At 34.1% G+C, this 19,539-nt stretch overlaps 1 protein-coding gene across 1 annotated transcript in view; it reads right to left on the bottom strand.

The window, feature by feature from the left end:
• The window catches only part of Oatp30B (Organic anion transporting polypeptide 30B), a 414,497-nt gene that overhangs the window by 38,577 nt on the left and 356,381 nt on the right, over positions 1-19,539 (bottom strand). The window contains exons 8-9 of the mRNA XM_081755739.1: positions 10,543-10,650; positions 1,144-1,253 (exon numbers count right to left, since the gene is read on the bottom strand). Of these exons, the coding sequence (XP_081611865.1) occupies positions 1,144-1,253; positions 10,543-10,650 (218 nt within the window). The remainder of the gene's footprint in view (positions 1-1,143; positions 1,254-10,542; positions 10,651-19,539) is intronic.

The following is a 19,539-nucleotide window of genomic DNA, read 5'->3' as shown; positions in this document are numbered from 1 at the left end:
TCATCTGCGTATCATGGATGGAAAAGATAAAGAACATAGACATACTAAAATGAGCAATATTCTGCTAATTACTTACCAGTAAGTACTGAACTTTTTAGGAGACGCGTATAGGATTTAACTCGTGTCTAAACCTTATTTTAATGCACTGAACTGAAATTTGCTTATCACTGACACATGTGAAATAAGAACATTTTACAATACTGAAACGAAAAGAAATATTTTATAATTTCCAATTTATTTTCAACCACCATGTCTTTGTGTACTAACCAGTCCTTGTGTTTGTGTATTGAGTTTGCACATTTCTTAAATGCTATGGCATTTAAACTCCTAAGTGAACTGACACCTTTTATTATGCTATAGACTGCGCTTTTAACCCCTTTCTGCATGATTTTTTTCCTTCAGCGAAAAAAAATCAGTATTGGAAATCCTCATATAGGAACTTGAAAATGAATTAAAACTTGAATTTTAGATTTTGCATTTAATTCCGACGAGAAATAAGTAAGTGCCATATATGCCACACATACAACTCACGAAGAACATGCCAGATGACACCAAAATCTCTTATTCATACACGTCAATATCTCACACAGCAGACAAAACAGTCAGTCATTTGATGCCTTTGATAAATTACAAAAAAACTCAAGTGAAAAAAGGGTATGTGCCATATATGGCTTGGCATGCGGTAAGGGGTTAACTTATACTTTTCCTGAGATACCATGCTTTTATTCCTTTTTATTTCTTATTTTTAATGTCACAGAAGGATGCAAAAGACCTCGCTGTCGACGCGCCCAATCCAACTCTTTCAATCATTCATTCATTTTCAACCACCTAGCCACTCTCAATCTGATAAAAAATAATAAATCCTTTACCGAGGTAAAAAGATATTAACTTTTAATTCACTCAAACTAATGTATTTTCCAGAAGACAATTTTTAATTTATAATAAGTTCTAAAAATCCTAACACTTCATAAAAACAATCGTTTTTCCTCTCCGCTACAACATTTTCACAGCTTCTTAACAAAAAATGTATGATTATTCTTCAATAATCTTTATACTTTGGACGAAACTGACAAGAAAGAAAGAAAAATAACAGTTGCAAAGAGACATGTAATATAGGAACTCATGGTAAAGAAAGCAACTTACCTGGAGGACTTTGGGAAAAGCGAAAAAGGGAATAGCTACTAATACTAGCAACAATCCACATAAAAGGAAGCCTCCCCACCACATTCCTACCCACCGTCGGTCGTCTGGGTCTGAAAAAAGTAAACATTAAAAAAAAAAAAGTAATACAGGTACTGAAAAATGGCTCAGGATAGGTTTTTATCTATGGCGTTGAACCTCATTTTTTAAGACAAAGAACTTAAGTTTGTGAATAAAATCTAGAATTCGAAACATAATTTTATAGTGAACGAATTAGAAAAGAATTCCCGAAACATACACTATTATAAGCATGATTTATTCTCCTTTTTAATTCTTCTATTGCTGTAAAATCAAGGACCCAATTACTTTAAAAATTAGAAACTAATGATACTCCAGTTGACTTAAAATTTAGGTTATGATTCTATTTAACAGTAACATAAGTGTAAATATGTTGTAATGACATGAAACTTTGAAAATAAACTACTATTGATCCCGAAGTATTATAATGTTTCACTATTTAAAGTTCAAAGTAGATGGATAAGCAGAATTATAAATATCGAATGTCGCATCCCACGCTAAAGAAACCAATCGGTTACAATTAACGTCTCCAACACAGAAGACATGGACGTAGTCAGCCGTTAATGTCCAAATAGGAATAACCCTCTCTCTCTTCTCTCTCTCTCTCTCTCTCTCTCTCTCTCTATATATATATATATATATATATATATATATATATATTCTTTCAGGAAAGATTTATACCTGAAAGTGTGCTAAGGAGTTATAACAAGCATTCACAATAATATTAGATATTAAAAATAACCATATTTATTTTACAGCCTTGTCCTTTTACAGATAATGGTCTATTTACTTTAAAAAATCATCAATCATGTGTTATCTGTTTAGTATAGCGTTTCAAAATAGATTAAGTCAGCCAACTCTAAATGCAGGAGGAAAACGAACAAGTAAGGGAGAAAATAAGAAGAATTTTGATCAAATTAATCAAAGATTTTTAAGGTAAGAACAGATTAATGATAATTTCCGTGAATGCAATGAAAATTTCGCAAAGGTACAGGTCGAGTTTAAGGATATAGAACAGAAAGTAGACAAATTAAAAGGATATGTACAGTGTGTCCAAAAATGATTGTCTTATAAGTAATATAGAAATGGCAGAAAATTACGCACATTTGAAGGGAAAAGTAAAAAAAGATTGAATCTCAGCTGTCAAATCATACATTTTTCGAAGATAAAAGTTTGCAGGCTAATGCGTATTTTATTCAGCAAAATAAAGAAAACATTCAGAAATTAAGTACAAATGCACGGTCAAATTGACGCTACTTATAGTAAATAAGAAGCTAGAGAAGACGAGAAATCTCATTAAGCAGGGAAATGCAGGCCAAAGTACAACAGTATCAAGAACAAACATTAGATGATGAAATAGGTCAATTGAGAGAGCAGGTAAATGATAATAAAAATTTAGTTCGACACTGTTGTATCGAAACAGCTAAAGTGCACTGAATAAATAGAATAACACGAGGGCCATTGCAGAAGTCATGGCAACTATTTTTTTTTCTCGAAAATGGTAACGAACAAAAAAATTCTGAAATATGCAAATGGAAGGTTAGTTCATATGTAAAAATTACCTGTAGGGAGAAGGATGAACACACACACCACTATAAAGTTGGAACACGAGAAAAAAAAATGTCGTTTCAAACGTGTTTTACTGTAAATTGCAGCAGTACACAATAGCATTACAAAGTACGCAGTATGTCATGGATTCTTTGGGAGACTGCTTCGAGGAACTCTAAGATGTCGCAGGCACGTGTTCTTGCCCTGTACTATTGTGTACTGTTGCAATTGACAGTAAAACAAGTTTGAAACGACAATTTTTTTTTTTCGTCTGTTTTCTCGTGCTATATCTTTATGGTAGTGTGTGTGTTCATCCATCTCCTTACAGGTAATGTTTATATATGAACTAATCTTCTATTCGTATATTTCAGAATTTTTATATTCATTACAATTTTTGAAAAAAAAAAAAAAATAGTTGCCATGACTTTTGCAATGACCCTCGTAGATGAAGGAAACGAACATAAACAGGCCGAATTGAGAACACTTAACAATGAGGTAATTAATACAAATCAAAATGTACAGATCCTCAAAGATTTTTTTTTTTTTTAATTTTAGAAAATAGATCACTGGTCCATGTACAGTCACAAAAGAAAGTATTCTTCAGTTGATAAAATTTCTTTTCCTACTAACTCAAGAGTAAATTAATCTATAAGAGTACCGATTTTGGCAAGTTATCAAATAACCACAAAAAGATCCAGATTAATTCATTTGTTCCCGAGTTAATGGGAAAAAGGAAATTTGTCAACTAAAGAATACTTTCTTTTCCGTGTGTACCTAGAATTACTACAAGTACACCCATTAAGAATTTCCGTGATCGACATTGAAGTGACTCTGACGATAGAGGGCGTGTAAGTAACATGTGAAGTAAATTTGATCACACTAGGCGTCCAGAATTTGATAGTAAAAATCATACTTCACTTAGATTGAGAGACGAAATACATCCCATAGATTTACATAGCTTATCTGAATTTTCAGGCTCAGCTAATGACACATCTATTACTTTTTATTTATGGAAGTTGAAAGATACCGCACGAATATTAAATTTTTTTGATAAAGCGTTATCTAAAGCAATACCATATTTATTAGATAGGATAACATTAGTATGGTTCAGTGTTCGTAAAGATAATTTTATTGACTTTCAAGAACTTGAAGAAGCTTTGATACAATCTTTTGCTAGTGAATCAAACACTTTACATAGATTAATTGCATGTAGAATCGCTCGCTTTGATCCTAAGATACATAATTCTGTACACAATTTTGCGTTATTTCAGTTTACAACATTAAAAGAATAGATCCCAGAGTTGCCCGATATTCGATTGATACCTGGTGTCATACCCACTTTATCAATGAGACTACAAAACTATTTATTTTTTAAAAGCTCATACTGACATCCAAAATTTCTTTCATAGATCAAAGATTAGAAATGGTCTACATGAGACGAACCAGGGAACATGAGAATAGAAACATTTCAATGCAAAATAATCATAACCGACAAAATTCAGGGAATGCTAACAAGCAAAATCACTATCGTTCCAACAATTTTAATACTCAGAATAAATATCAGGATTAAAGAATGAATTTCACACAGGCTAGAAAAAATAAGGGCCAGTGATTTAATTGTAATAGTGTCTACAGTCAAAACAGCAACAATAGGTATTCGTATTCGCAATGTCACGACAATTGTGATACGGGATAATCAAAATCATAATTCTCAGAATTCCAACAATCGATCATCACCAAGCAACAATAATCTTCTGATTTTAGAGGCTGGAAAAATCAGGGAATACGAAACCAAAACAATAATCATTCGCAAAATCGAAATTCTCATAATAGAAATAGTAATTGAACAACTGGCCAGGAATTACCAAATTACAGAAATTCGGGAAATCACTAAGCAGTTGTGCTGGGGGTCGAGCATCAGTTAATATAGAACATCTTTCTGTAGGTCCGAACAAATATTTTTCCATCGTTCATAATTATATTTGCAACTGCAAACATGAAGAATTAGCCAGGAGTGATTGTGAGTCAGACACCGACTACGGCGATCATTTTGTTAATTGAAAAGCACATTTAATGTCTTCTAAGTTAAAATTTGTGACACTGAAGTGGAATGTCTGTGAGATTCGAACTCAGAGGTATGTATCACTTATTAGTTTAGATTTATGGAGAAAAATCAGTGCCGATGTTACTTCATCTAAATTTTTAATACTGATAGTATTTTTCTGATATATTGCAGTGGATCCATAAAAAAAGAAAAGATAGAGATTATATATAAATACTTTAACCACAGTGCAAATCTATCATATTTCTGTTAACCTCAAAGTTTACGTTACCGAATCACTTAATCAAGATTTTTATCTTGGGATTAGATACACTCGTTGCCTTATGTAGTGATTTACAATTTCGTAATGGTAAAAATTTCTATGGAACGTAACAATCTAAGAGCGTTTGTTGATATTTTGCGGATTTTTTTTTTTTTTTTTTAAACCTGGATTTTGAGGAAATTTAGATGATTAAGGTAATTTTGAATATCAAAATTTTTCCCAGTCAGGTTGTAAATTTGTAAAACAACAAGATACCAATCAGAAAATGTATGATGCTGTTAATCAGGCACATAATTTAAGCATACAGCAGATTTCATGTATGATATGGAAGTAAAAACTGGTTAGTCGTTAGTAGGTAAACATTATTCTGTACCTCGTAAGTATTTACAAGTTGTTAAAGAGGAAATTCAGAAATCACTTGATTTAGGCTTACGAGTTACCTCTATACATTCCAACCCTACCGTGGTTGTACCCAAAAAACTCGAAATCCATGAATTTGTGTTTATTTACGACTACTTAACAAGTGTGTAGAACTTAAGCAAACTAGATCTGAAGGTATTTAAGAATTACTGTTAAAAGTACAAGAGAAATCATTCACGACATCTTTAGATATGGTCAATTCGTATAACCAAGCATTGTTTACTCCCAAGTCACAAGAGTATACAGCATTCAATTTCGAAGGTCAACATTATCAATATCGTGATACGTGTTTTGGATACAAGAATACATGTTCTGTGTTGAATGATAAATTACAGGAAGATTTAGAGCCAACACTTATTTGAACTAAAACATTCTCGTATGTACTGTGTACATAAATATGCGATGTTTTTTTGGACATTTTTATGTAGTGAGGTAGCAACATTTAACATGCTTAAGAAATCATAATCAGCAGCCGTCTCACAAACCGTAATCCTCCGATAAGAAAATCAATGTTGCTGGAACTGAATATTTTACTTAGAGCATGGTTTCTATACGAAATTGCATTTGCTGCCGTTGAGAATTTAAACGAACTATTGTTAAGCCTTCGGGAATTTTCCAGTTGGAAGAACAACCCATCAGCCACCCTGAGAAACCACTCTCTTAAATTTCGGAGGGCATCTATTGGTTTCGAACTGGTCCTGAGTTCGAGTCTCTGACGGACAGCCTATAATTGTAGCTAAATTTCCACTTATTTCTTCCTACCCATAATGCCGAAAATTTATAAAAATACTTACATGGACACAAAGATTAATTGGCAATTACAGATTTAAAAATTAAAAAAACGCAAAAATTTCCATAAAACTTATAGGCCGTAATCTCAAAATAATAAATTCATATTTTAGATATTCAAGAAACCACAACTTGAATAAACAACTTGGACTGGTTGTTCTCTTCTGTAGAACATCATGTGTGCCAAAAATTTCATACTAATTGAATTATGTACAGCGGTGGACACTTCTAAATGGTACACCTTAGCCGTAAATCTCCATATGGCTGTACCATTTAGAAGTGTCCACCGCTGTACAATGATGGTTTAACTATGAAGCACTACAAACTCAGAAGTAAATAGCATATGAAGAATAATATAGATTGTGGAAGAACTTCTTTCTATATCATCTTCGCTAGGAGATAATTCCTTAGAGTTGCTATTCCCCTTTTTTCTCATGGAGTATAGTATAGAAAAATGTGAACAATGGAAATATTAAATTTTATAAGGGAATCACAATAAAGAGGGCATTTGACAGAAAGTCGTTCAATATTTTTTTTTTAATTATTATTTTGAGATTACGGCCTATAAGTTTTATGGAAATTTTTGCGTTTTTTTAATTTTTAAATCTGTAATTGCCAATTAATCTTTGTGTCCATGTAAGTATTTTTATAAATTTTCGGCATTATGGGTAGGAAGAAATAAGTGGAAATTTAGCTACAATTATAGGCTGTCCGTCAGAGACTCGAACTCAGGACCAGTTCGAAACCAATTTGTTACAAGTATTATACAGAATGGCCCAAAAGTAGGTATACAGTCCCGTACTGATCGGTCATGGCATTTTACATCAATTATTTATTGTAATCCATGACAAGTATTGATTTAGTTTCTTCCTTATCTGTTCTTAATTTATTTTCACTTATACCTTAAGCTCGGAAAAAACCAAAGCAAGTAAATTTATTGTCTTAATAAATTAAAATGTCATACTTGATCGATGCTGATCTGTATAGCTACTTTTGGGCCATTCTGTATTCTATTTTACTTAAATTTCCTTTAAGGTACCCCTACTTAGTGTACCATATAATACAGTGTTTTATTTATTTATTTTTACATTGATCATAACTATAAGATACAAGTAAAAATAGTTTGATAAAAGATAAAACTGTACTTACTTCAGCATCCAAATACTAAAACGGCAATTTAACGCTACGTTTCAGTGACCAATTTCATCATCCTCATGAGGATTTTTTAAAATAATAATAATAATTAAGAAATTACGCTATTTGTAGAACTATCTAGTTTTTGTTTCCTTAATTGTAGTAGAGTAAAAATTTTACTGCTTCGTGAATCACTGCTATTAAAATGTCTTTCCACCGTGCAACATTGATTACTGCTGGTATCTACTGTACAGAAATGCAACTAACTCTTACTTAGACCAATAAGGGAAATTACATACAAAAGCAATAATGAAAAATTGTACCGTCAAATGGGGCTACTTTGATAAAAAAAAAATGATTTTAAATATTTTGTAAACAACATACTGTAAGCCCACTGTTATATTTTTAAAACCATGGCACAAAAGAGTAGTATCACTCTGATGATAACTATTGTTGTCAGATAATGTCTTCAGCTAGAAAAAAAAAATGAAATACGAGTGTTCAAAGTAGCCCCATAAATGGGGCTACTTTGAACATAATGTTAATTGTTATTATAAAATTCTGCCTATAAGCTCTATGGTATTCTTTGATATTGAGTTTAAAAGAAGCGAGTTTTATGAACATTTTGGTATATATTACATAGTTGTGCAATTTTCCTAACGCAGAAAATATTTTTAAAATGTACTTACCCAATATTTCTTAAAGGTTGATGTCCATCGTATCACTATTGCAACGGTCCGTATGTTCATATAAACATAGAGGTCCGTATGTTCATATGAATCTAACAGAGACGTTTTTAAAGATACGCAAATATTTTTTTCAGTGCGATGGATAAGCACTATTTACACTATACAGGATGGTAAGAAACTATTTGTATACGATTGGAACATGCTTGGCCTTATTGCAAATTGAGACTTTCAAAAGAGATGCCACCAAACTTAAGAAGCCCTCGATTACTAAGAATGGGCTCTGGCAGTGGCGTAGGGAAGGGGGGCGGAGGGGCCGCCCCCCCCCAAAGATGTCCGACAATGTACTTTGGTACTTTGATGTTTGTAATTTTTTAAATATATTTTTATGTTTATATATTTTTTGTTTGTAATTTTTCTATATGTACCTATAACAGCACTTGCCCCCCCCCCCCCAAACACACATCCTGGCTACGCTACTGGGCTCTGGTAACATCGGAACAATGTGTTTTGCACAAACCATATCACTGTCTACATTTTCGGGTCAATAGAATGTCATACTGGTACCTGTTTTATTAATGCGCGTAAACTTGACTTTCCAATTGCAGCTCTCTTTGTCTATGACTTGCCCAGTATAATGCCATTTACCTTTCTTTAGAAAATACCGTACTATTACCCACGAACTGATTTTTAGACCCACCAAAATCAGCTGTTCATAGTAGCCCCATTTCTTACCTAAAACGACATGTGGTTTTCAAAAATTCACCAAAATTTGAATATAGGATAGACAACAATAGAACCTATTGGAATCGTTAGATAATGGCTGAGATTTCATCAGTAACACTGATTTAGGCAGTTACTGCTTTAAACCAGAGTTTCAGAGACACAATTTTCTGGTCGACGAAAAAAATAAAAAAAACATCGCTTCATATTTAATATTATTCCTCATATATGCTTTTAAGTAAAGCTTACAGATTTGTTATGGTTGAATTCAGAGCACTCCAAACTACTACTTGTAATATTCAAATGAGCCACAAATGACTTTTCAGGGCATGAAAATTTTGATTGAAACATTTTTCCAGTTTTGTTCAAAGTAGCCCCCATGTTTATAGTAGCCCCATTTGACGGTAATTAATATTTTCTAAGTAGGAATAGTCTCTAAGCATCATCTTAATTAGACATACACCAATATTTTTTAAAGATTAATATTTTTCTCAAATGGTTAATCTTTTATAAAAATAATTCTTATTTTCCGGTTTGTATTTTAAATAATCCAACCTACAATACTGAGCCGACAAGAAAATAATGCAGAATAATAAGCATTTTTATCAATTGATTTAACACGACATAGACAACTGTTGGTTTGTTTTTTTGGGAGAAATGATAAGATGACGAAGGGAGTAGTTTTTCGACAAGTAATTTTAAAAATCGTGATTCACGATGTTTTCTCTACAATGGAGGAGAAATCGATACAAAAATGTACTTTTGCAATGAACGTAATTTCTTTCAAAAAAAAAAAAAAAAAAAAAAAAAAAAAAAGTCATTGAAACGCAGCCTCTAATGGCTGTTTTATCATTTGGATGCTTACATAAGTACAATTTTACCTTTTATAATTAATATGCATCCCATTACTTATTTCAAGAATAATTTTCTTAAGTCTTAATAATGTATTACGTTTATGAATCCTATTCAACAAGCCCATCAATTATTACATCTAATGTTGATCTCTGTTCGGGGACATTTAAAGTGATAAATAAAGACTGGCAGTTGTGACAAAATGCCATATTTTGCCATTTTTACAAGAAATTGTGAATAAATGCTATTTGATTAACCAAATATATGGAAACCACATTTGACGTTATTATTGTTCCAAGTTGTCACGTGCTTCAAATGTGATCTTGACACATCGTTTTCAGGCCTCAAACGATCTTAACGAGCAGATGACAAATTGTGTGTGGACAATCTAAATAAAATGCTTATGATATCGTGCAATCAGAAATGAACTTAAAGCATGGGAACACTGCTTTATAAAGTGCCAAGTTAGGGATATGGATTAACTTTTTTTTTTTTAACGCAAGTTTTGGTCACAGTACTCACTACAGCATTTTCTCTGCAATTTTATGTTAATGATACTAACATTTCTACGATTTGTAATTTTCATTCTTTTTTCGTCCTTCTGATGTATTCTAGTTATTGATACTTTCAAAGTCATACTTATTAATTAGTGCTATTTACAATCCTTAATGTAGATTAACGCATTTACTATATGTTTTTTATAAATTAATAACAGAAATATAATGAATATATATATATATTCATTTTTGCAATATAAACTGCCATTTTTTAAAATTCATTTTGTTCCAACTGCCGGTCTTTAGTGATAAATAACCAGATTATTTGCTATACAGTTAATTTTCACTCACCTATTTCCACGGGTGCACTGGAGAAGGAATCCATATGGAATGATAGGAGATAAGCACCCAGGAGAAAACCACAGACAGGACCAAATGCTGCCATACTGTACATAAAACCTAGAAATGAAAGAAATACAAATTAAAATAAATCTCATAAAAGAAGAATACAAAAATGCTCATTCTTCAACTGAAATGGTCTCTAAAATTAAATTCAAACACCTTGCTTTCCTACTACAGTAGATATAAAATAAACTGACAATGTCAAATTCTGGAGGCAGATACACAATTTATGTTTTCTTCTTCCCCAGCACAACATAAATACAGTCGGACAATTCACATACGAGGTGCTATCTGAATTCGTGACAACATTAATCATTTATCAACCAATTGTAGTAGAGTATTGCAGCAACAAGTAGAAGCAGTTACGTATCTTGTGAGTCGGTGCGCAAAAAGGACTATTTTTTGATGGATAAGTGGGCTAAATTATACTGTGATATTGCGTTGGTTTGCACGTGCTCCGAGTGATGAGACAATCCCTGGATTGTACACAGTTGCTCCAATTTCCTTCTGTTTTAAGATTACATGAATCTCCGTTGATAATGGGGAGGACACACACAGTAAGTCGCTATCCGCGCTGAGCTTTCCAAATTCCTTTAAGGGCATTAACGTTAACATCATAACTATTTATCTGTATGTGTACACACCATTCTAATTTGAGGTCATTGCAATTATGCATTTTGCGATAAATTTTGACAAGTAGATAAGATTTGTCATCTATTGTGACCAAACAATGACTGATTCTTTGAACGGAACTTTTAGAAAGAAGAAATCACTCAAGTGTTTGTCATATTCTAATATTTTTTTAACTATTAATGGAAATAAACTATCGTATTAAACATTGGTGAACACAAAATTTCGCATCGCGTTTTTTTAAAATTAAGCATAATAATAAAAACAACAGTAATAATAACTGAATAATGATTTGAATCTATCACATTAAAAGCTTTCGAGGGGATACAGAAAATACAAATCTAAGTAAGAACTTTGCATTTAGAATTCCATTTGCCATTTGTTCTCCATTGCCATCACAATCTCTTCGTCTCGATGACAATAAATGCAGTAGAACTCACATGAAGGGTTTTTTCACCAAGTGGGTATGGCCCTTAAAAGTATTTACTTCTGTACTTTCCTTAGCAATTAGCTTTTCGAGTTGGGCAATGTCTTTACAGACGATTTCCTTGGAGGCAATGCCCCCATGAAGATAAAGTAATTGGGGGCACACGCCCTTTGCCCTCATGTAGTCGGCGCCAATGAAGTCCACAGCACCGGAAACTGTCACTACAACTGATTTGCTCGTGCGTAAGTCTGCCCCGTATCATCTATTAATTTTGTGGTGTTGCTGGAATAAGTTATCAAGATGAAAGTTTTTCCGAACCGAGTTACCACCAAATTTGATCCAAAGATTCTGGCAACTTACTAAAAACAACGTAGAACAACACGTAGTTCTTAATAATAATAATAATAATAATAATAATAATAATAATAATAAAAAAGGCCCTGGCCGCAATTTTTTAATTTTCCCAAATTCCGGCAGGAGCTCATGCGCTTCGGATTCCACGTTAAGCTCTAGGTCCACGTCTCTTACAGCATCGATGCTGAAATACAAATCAATCAACCAATCAATTTTTCCAAAGTTCAAAACCAGACTAATACAACAATATTTTCCATCCAGAGCATATTTCCGTGGTAATGGCGCCCATTAAGATCTACAGCAAATTACTATTGCTTTTCTTATGATATCAATCCGGAAAATGTTAGAATTGGGTATTACGTTAACAGTTTTAAGAGTCATTAAGATTTTAAGAAACTTTTATGTGAGGATTCAGAATGTAATTGTAGTAGTAATATTACAAAAATACAATTTATCATAGTCTGACTGATGAGCAACAGTGTTTTCAGTTCTCCCCGGGAGGAACTTTCAATTCACGGGGAGTGGAAAGAAGGCAGGGGCGGATCCAGGACCGACTTCTGGGGGGGGGGCGGTGGGTTGTCATACTGCTACTTTTAAGGGTTATATATATATATATATATATATATATATATATATATATATATATATATATATATATATATATATATATATATATATATATAAAATAAGATAGTTTCCTCTTTTGGGGGCAATTGCCCCGATCGCCCCCCCCCTGGATCCGCCCCTGAAAGGAGATGATGCAAAGAATTAAGTAATTCACATTGAGCACGATCAGAGGTATGGTCATCGTCCCAGGGCTGAGAGGGACTGAAACTCCATCTCCTGGCCACCATCTCAAATCATCACTGTTCATCATATTTATAAACACTAAAAGAATAAAAAAAAAAAAAAAAAATACTCCGTCCCACCCTACTTCGTTTGCAATAACTTTTAACTTTAAAAATCTTACAAGCATAACTCTTGAGTTTCTTGCTTTAAATTTTGTTTTGTCGTTGGGAATATTTTATATGAAGTAACTTCGCAAAAACTTGGCAGAATCAAGACATTCTGTTATATTATACGAAAGAAAAAAGAAGTTTATTCAAATTCTTGGATAGGCAGGAAAATTACTGCTAACCCATAAACATAATTTAAGAAACATGAACTTTCGTTTTAAATATTCAAGCACCACTTGGACTTAAACCAGAGCCTTCGTTACATAACTAGTAATATTATAATATGTAATGAAACTTAAAAAAGAAAAAGAAATTAGAAAGCTGTATCTACATATGTGAAACATACGTGTAAAGATGTTGCTCTTGGCACTACTTAGGTTGACTCCTGGCACAGAGTACATAAATTTGGAGTGATTCTCAAGTCCACCAGAAGCAATTTTACTTCTTCGTGGCTTCCTAGATTGTTTCTAATTTTTACGACATACCTCTGGGAACAAATGTGCATTGCAAGACCTGACAAACTATTTATAGAATGTACCAATGCATGCATGTACAATTTCAATACTCTACTATGAAGGAGTTTAAGAATATTTTTCATTTTTTCTCGAGATATAAGGAAAACTAAAACGTAAGCTATTAATGTAAATCAGTTTTTTCTTTACTGAGGTATGCATTAATTAGAAGTAATGTATAAGATTTAGAGATGAAAAATAGCCGCAAAAACTATTTAAAAATAATGCATTTATAAAATTCCCTAACAACAGTTTATATATATGGGTCTTGGTTTTGCAGGTGTGGTGTTGGTCTTGGTCTTGCATGCAAGACTCTTGCACCAACTGCAAGACCAAGACTCTACTCTCACTAAATGCGCTCATCACAGAAATGTCATACGAAACAATTCGAAGGAGGCTTCTACAAGTTCTGCGGAATGTAGAAGGAAACAAAGAGACCAAAAGGCAATACCTGATTAGCTTCCTTGAGAAAGAAACGTCCACTGAATTAACGGCACCATGTATTGTGTTGTACTAGTCAATTCGGTGGACGTTTCTTTCTCAAGAAAGCTAATCAGGTGTTGTTTTTTGGTCTACATTCTGCAGAACTTGTAGAAGTCTCCTTCGTATTGTTTCGTATGCCATTTCTGGAATGACAAGGAAAAATAGTCATTAGCCTAAATACTACTCGCAACAATATTATCCTACTCACATACAAATATGCCTTTCAAATCAGATCGAGTAAAACCGGGCAACTTGGTCTTTTTCTGTAACAGATAACATCTCCTACTATCACATCCAGCACATAATAGAACTGGACTCGGCTGGACTCAAAATAAAACTCTACATGAAATTCAATATCAAGTATACTAATTTTGGTTTTCGATCTAATTTTATTTATCCGCATATTAGCTGGTATATGAAACCATATTAGAGTTCTACGTTTGTGTCACGAACGATGAATGTATAACAATGTTCTGTACAATCATTATTGACGCCTAACAACGGAACATTATTTTGTTTTCACATCATGAACTTTGCGTACCCTACCGAGGTGGATAAATGGTCTTCCACGACTTTAATCTTTCACATTGGTACTAATTGTAGGCCCAACCCTTATGAGCTCCACGAAAACCTACCTATTTCTGCACACCTTACGTCTTTCCTTATTAAATCTGTAAGGTCTTTCACATTTCTGATAATTTCGAATCTTGAGGTTTAGGCCAGGTTTGGAGGGTGTCTGGACCACTATGCGTTGGTCTTGTAAACCGTATTGTAGTGTATGTAATTGCATGTGTAGTATATAATGTATCGTTATCGGGGTTACGTGACTGTACAAAATCTCAGTTCTAGTTACTATGTAAGTGAGTAAAATTTAAGTTGCTAGATTTGAATTAAATAAAACAGAAAATAATGTAATAAAAGTAATGTTTAAAAAATCTAGATTTGTAGGGAAAATTATGGAAAATATTGGCTTTGTCTGACTTCTTTATTTCAATCACCAATTTTGTTTGCGCACTAGAGATTCTACAATTACCAAAGAAACTTCACAAGATTCAAAAATCGTGACTGAAAAATTCGATCTGGGGCTGGCTATCTCGAATGATTTCCACAGTATCATTGCGTTGTATGTTTGCAAGGGTAATTCTGCAACCCAATACTGTATGAGTTATGTATCATACGGTCAAACTTACGAATACAATTGCTTTAAGAGAGACATACCATGTCAAGTTTTTTAGGTTGACTAAATTCTAAGCCTTAGGTAAAGAAGAAAATATCACTTTGGACAAAGAAAGAGATCTAAAAGCCCACAAATTGTACCCTGATAATAAAAGTACGCTGACTGCAAAAACGAGGAATTGACATACATTTTTTGAGTATACTGTATGCTTTGGATGTAGAAAAGTTACATTTATGGGACTCTTTTTTTCTTCATTTTTATAAATTGATTGTTTGTTTGTCTTAATAGAATATAAATAATAGAAATACATTAGTAGGGATTTTTGTTTTCCCCCTAGATTTCGCATTTTTAATACAAGTCAAATGGAAGTTGGAATCCATAAATACTCTCATTTCTCCATTGTTATAATGAGAAAACCAAGTAAAATCTCAGTTTCATGAAATTACACCTGCCAGAATATAAACATTACACTAATCTCCAGTCTGGATTTTAATCTAGTTACTATTATCGAGTTACTGAAAGATGGCCTCTGACAGATAGCTGCACATGTTGTAAACAAAACGAGAGGGAGGATTGTTCGTCAATAACAGCAGTATTCTTTCACGCTGTTGCTAGGCAACGAAAGTCATTGACCGCGCTGTTGCCGGTTGTTGAGACGACTTGTTAAATGTCTTAAGTTTGTCGCCAGCGCTGATGTCTCTGTTGCGGAGCCTCTGGCAACAGCGCCTCCAATACTCCACTTGCTCTACCCAACAGTTAGAAGCCACCTTTCCTTGTGCACACAATAGCCAAATTGAAATTTGCACAGAGATAGAACTAATATCCCGTTGTTACTTTCAGATCTAACTTCGTATTTTAATTCTTAATTTAATCAATTTAAATCTACTTGTTGACTGCTCTAATTCCTTCTTACCCTGACAATGTTTAGAGTATCTTGACGCATATTAGTTACGGTTACAGAATATCATACAGTGAGTCAATATTCCATATTTTTATTCGGCTTCCAAACTGTGCATACTTGTAAGAATAGAGAGTCTTATAGAATGGCTATGTTCGATTGTCTGTCAATAGGTTTCAGAGAAAGAAAAAGGGGTACACAGTGAGAAATGGTTTCTTGATTTGGATTCAGTATCTTACGAATAGGTTCCATCCCCTTCCCTAACCCTCTATTCAAACCAGAAGTTTAAAACTGTTTCCGGTTTTAACGCTACTTGTCACAGAGCAAAAACAAGTAACACATTGCATGGAGCACTTTTTCTCAATGGGTTGAATGTATTCAGTTTCAGGGTCCCAACAATAGAAGGTTCCGTTCCTAGTTTTATCTTTCTACTAAAATCCAAAGTGATAGAAATCTGTTACCACTTCCGGTTTCAATATTGATTCCCATATAACAAAAAAAGAATAACTGGAGCCGAAAAACACTTTTCAGATATGGATTTAGAATCACAAAAATAGATTCCACCTCAGTTCGTATTATTCTACTGAAACCGGAAGTAATAAAAACTACTGCAACTTCCGCTTTCACAAGTGATTCGTATAGAGCAAAGACAATAAGATACGAGAGAGGACTCAAAAATAACCGGAATCGTACTTCTGCGCATTGTGTATTTGTAGTACGAGGTTGCGCCGCTAGGGCTCTACGGGAGGACCTCTCCTGAGTCAGTATGCTAAGTGCCGTCAACCGACAATGATGCGTGTAGTTTCTCTGGGCAGTTCTGTGTGTTTAGGGCACTCGTGATACCAAAAAATGACAAATTCTCACGAATAACGTGCTTCTGTGAAGTTTTGCAAGAACGCAGCAGAAACTGTTGTAATAACGCAAACAGCTTACAAAGAACATGCTTTTAGTAGAACGCAAGTGTACAAATGGTTTGCTTGGTTTAAATGATGGAAAATGACAGTTGAATAACAGCCCCGTTCCGGTCGTCCTTCCAGTGCGCGAACCGAGGACAACATCGCCAAAATATCTCATCAGGGAGGATCGACGCAAAACAATCGACCAATTCTAAGACTTACCATTCAGCGCATTTTACAGGACGATTTTGAGATCCAATGAGTGGCTGCTAAGTTTGTGCTCAGATTTCTCACCGAAGAACAAAGGAATCGTCGCGTGGAAGCCTGCCGTGAAATGAAGAACGCAGTCACAGACGATCAGGAGTTTTTCAACAATATCACAACAGGTGATGAATCATGGTGCTATGGGTACGATTCAGAAAGTAAAGAACAGTCAAATCAATGACTCGCTTCGTCCAAAAAAAAGCTCGTCAGATTACATCAAATTTGAAAACGATACCGATTTTTTTTGACAATTGCATTAGTACTATGAGGGTGGTTAAAGTTATATTTGATAAAAAAAAAGTTGCATTACAAAAATATAGCCCATGCTTTTTATCAGGAAATTCCGGTTAAATTTGGGTCCCCCATGGTATACCGAAAAGTTTTTTTTTTTTTTTTTTTTTTTTTAAATGAACACAGTGTGCCAAGAACAGAGTCCATTTCCGAACGTATTCCTCTATATTGCAACTAGAAGTGATGCTCTACTAATTCTGGTTCTCCACAGTTTGGAAGTCTACTGTACTCTCAAAATGTGAAAAGAAACTTATTTATTCTAGAAAATTACTCAGAAAAATTGTGGAATATTTTTCACTTTTTTTTTTTTTTTTTATTCTGTGGAGATTAATTTTCTGTTACCTCTATGCAGCTCACTTTTCTAATTGACTATGGTTCGCCTGTATGTTGAGTTTGTCTCATCCACTTAGTTTCTTCCTTTTAGAGCCTATTTAAAGCAATGATATTGAATGCACCATATTCCACATGCATTTACCGCACCACGATATAAAATTAGAGAGATTGCTGATGCAGATCGCCAACCTGAAACCACTCTTTTGCACACAAACTCTTCATGGCCTGAGAAGTTATCTACATTTAATTACGGAGTTTATACATCGAGATGCTCTTAGCAAGTTTGCATGTGAGTTCCGGTATACTGCCAGTTCATTATGTTGAAACAAGGAAAATAACGAGGGTTAAGTTAGCTGCAAATCCTTGTGATAAAGTTAGTACGAGGGTTATTTAAAAATTGTTTTTTCTTATTTTCAATGAAACAAGGATTTGCAGTTAGCTTAAACAATGTAGAACAACTGCGGCAATAATTCGAGATTTTATTCCTTATGTACAAACCAACAAATAATAATGCATTGGTTAAATATAGCTTCTCCGGTACAAGCTAATGACCCTAAGCCAGTGGCGATCTTATGTTGAAAGCAATTATTTGCATATCAATCACTCTGAAAGCGTTCTGAGCCCGTATTGTATTCAGGGTTGAATGAGTCGGAACAGATCAAATACATGTGTGATTTCAAGCACACAATATCGACACTGCGGAGTGGATGATGTAATTGCAATGATATTTTTGTCAGTTGCAGTTGAGTTCTTCAGGCAGCAAGGCGTGTGCCTGTGAGCTCTGTAAGTTATACCTAGGGATGCGCACGAGACGAGTCGAGACAGGATTTTCCTGACAATTCGAGTCGAGACACGGCTCTTCCAATAGAGAAATATACATTTTTCGAGTCGAGACCACTTTTACAGCACATTTTCGAGACGATACAGCCACAAATCTTGTCTTGTGCGCATCCCTAGGTATACAGTTTGACAGTGACAAGTGTTGCTGCTGTTATCTCGTTTACTGTATTGGATAAAGGATCAAAGATCTTCCATCAAAATCAAAAAATTACGCATCGAAAAATCAAACCGAGATTTACAAGGTGTTACATGAAGTTTTTACTTATAAGATCGTATTCAATCTTCCCTTGTTTTAGTAGTTTTCGGAAAAGATGTATCAGGATAAAACTTAACCGAAAGTTAGGAAGACCAAAAACGGCAAAATCACAATCAGAGGTGAAGCATATGACCTCCAAGGAATCCTTATCATAGAGTTCCATACAGATCCAGTACGCAGTAGCATACGCAGGAATTTATTTCGGAGGGGGTGTCCAAACTCAATATGAGGGTATTTCATATTAAAACTCCTAAAATTAGGCTAAATTTACACAAAAGTCGAAATTTCGGGGGGGGGGTCCGAACCCCCAGGACACCCCCTGCGTACGTCCCTGCCAGTACGATACGAGTTCCATACGGTAATGAAATTTGTGCAGACAATTGTACAAAATCAAACATACTTCGTACTCAGTCACTTATTTTGTTTAATAATGCACGCAGCACCTGAAGTACCAGTTATGATCGCACATACCAGATTTGACAGAGTGTAAATGGGGTGTAATACAACACCCGCCGCACACTTCAGATTTGAGTCCCCCAAACTTCTACCTCTTCCCACCCCAAATTGAAAGTTTTGTGGGAATACTGTTCATCACCGAATGACGTTCCTGAAACGTCTACCCGAGTCAT

The sequence above is a fragment of the Thermobia domestica genome, chromosome 4, assembly GCF_964235325.1.
Source record: "Thermobia domestica chromosome 4, izTheDome1.hap1.1, whole genome shotgun sequence".
Lineage (NCBI taxonomy): Eukaryota > Metazoa > Arthropoda > Insecta > Zygentoma > Lepismatidae > Thermobia > Thermobia domestica.
This window is presented reverse-complemented; position numbering and strand designations above follow the sequence as displayed.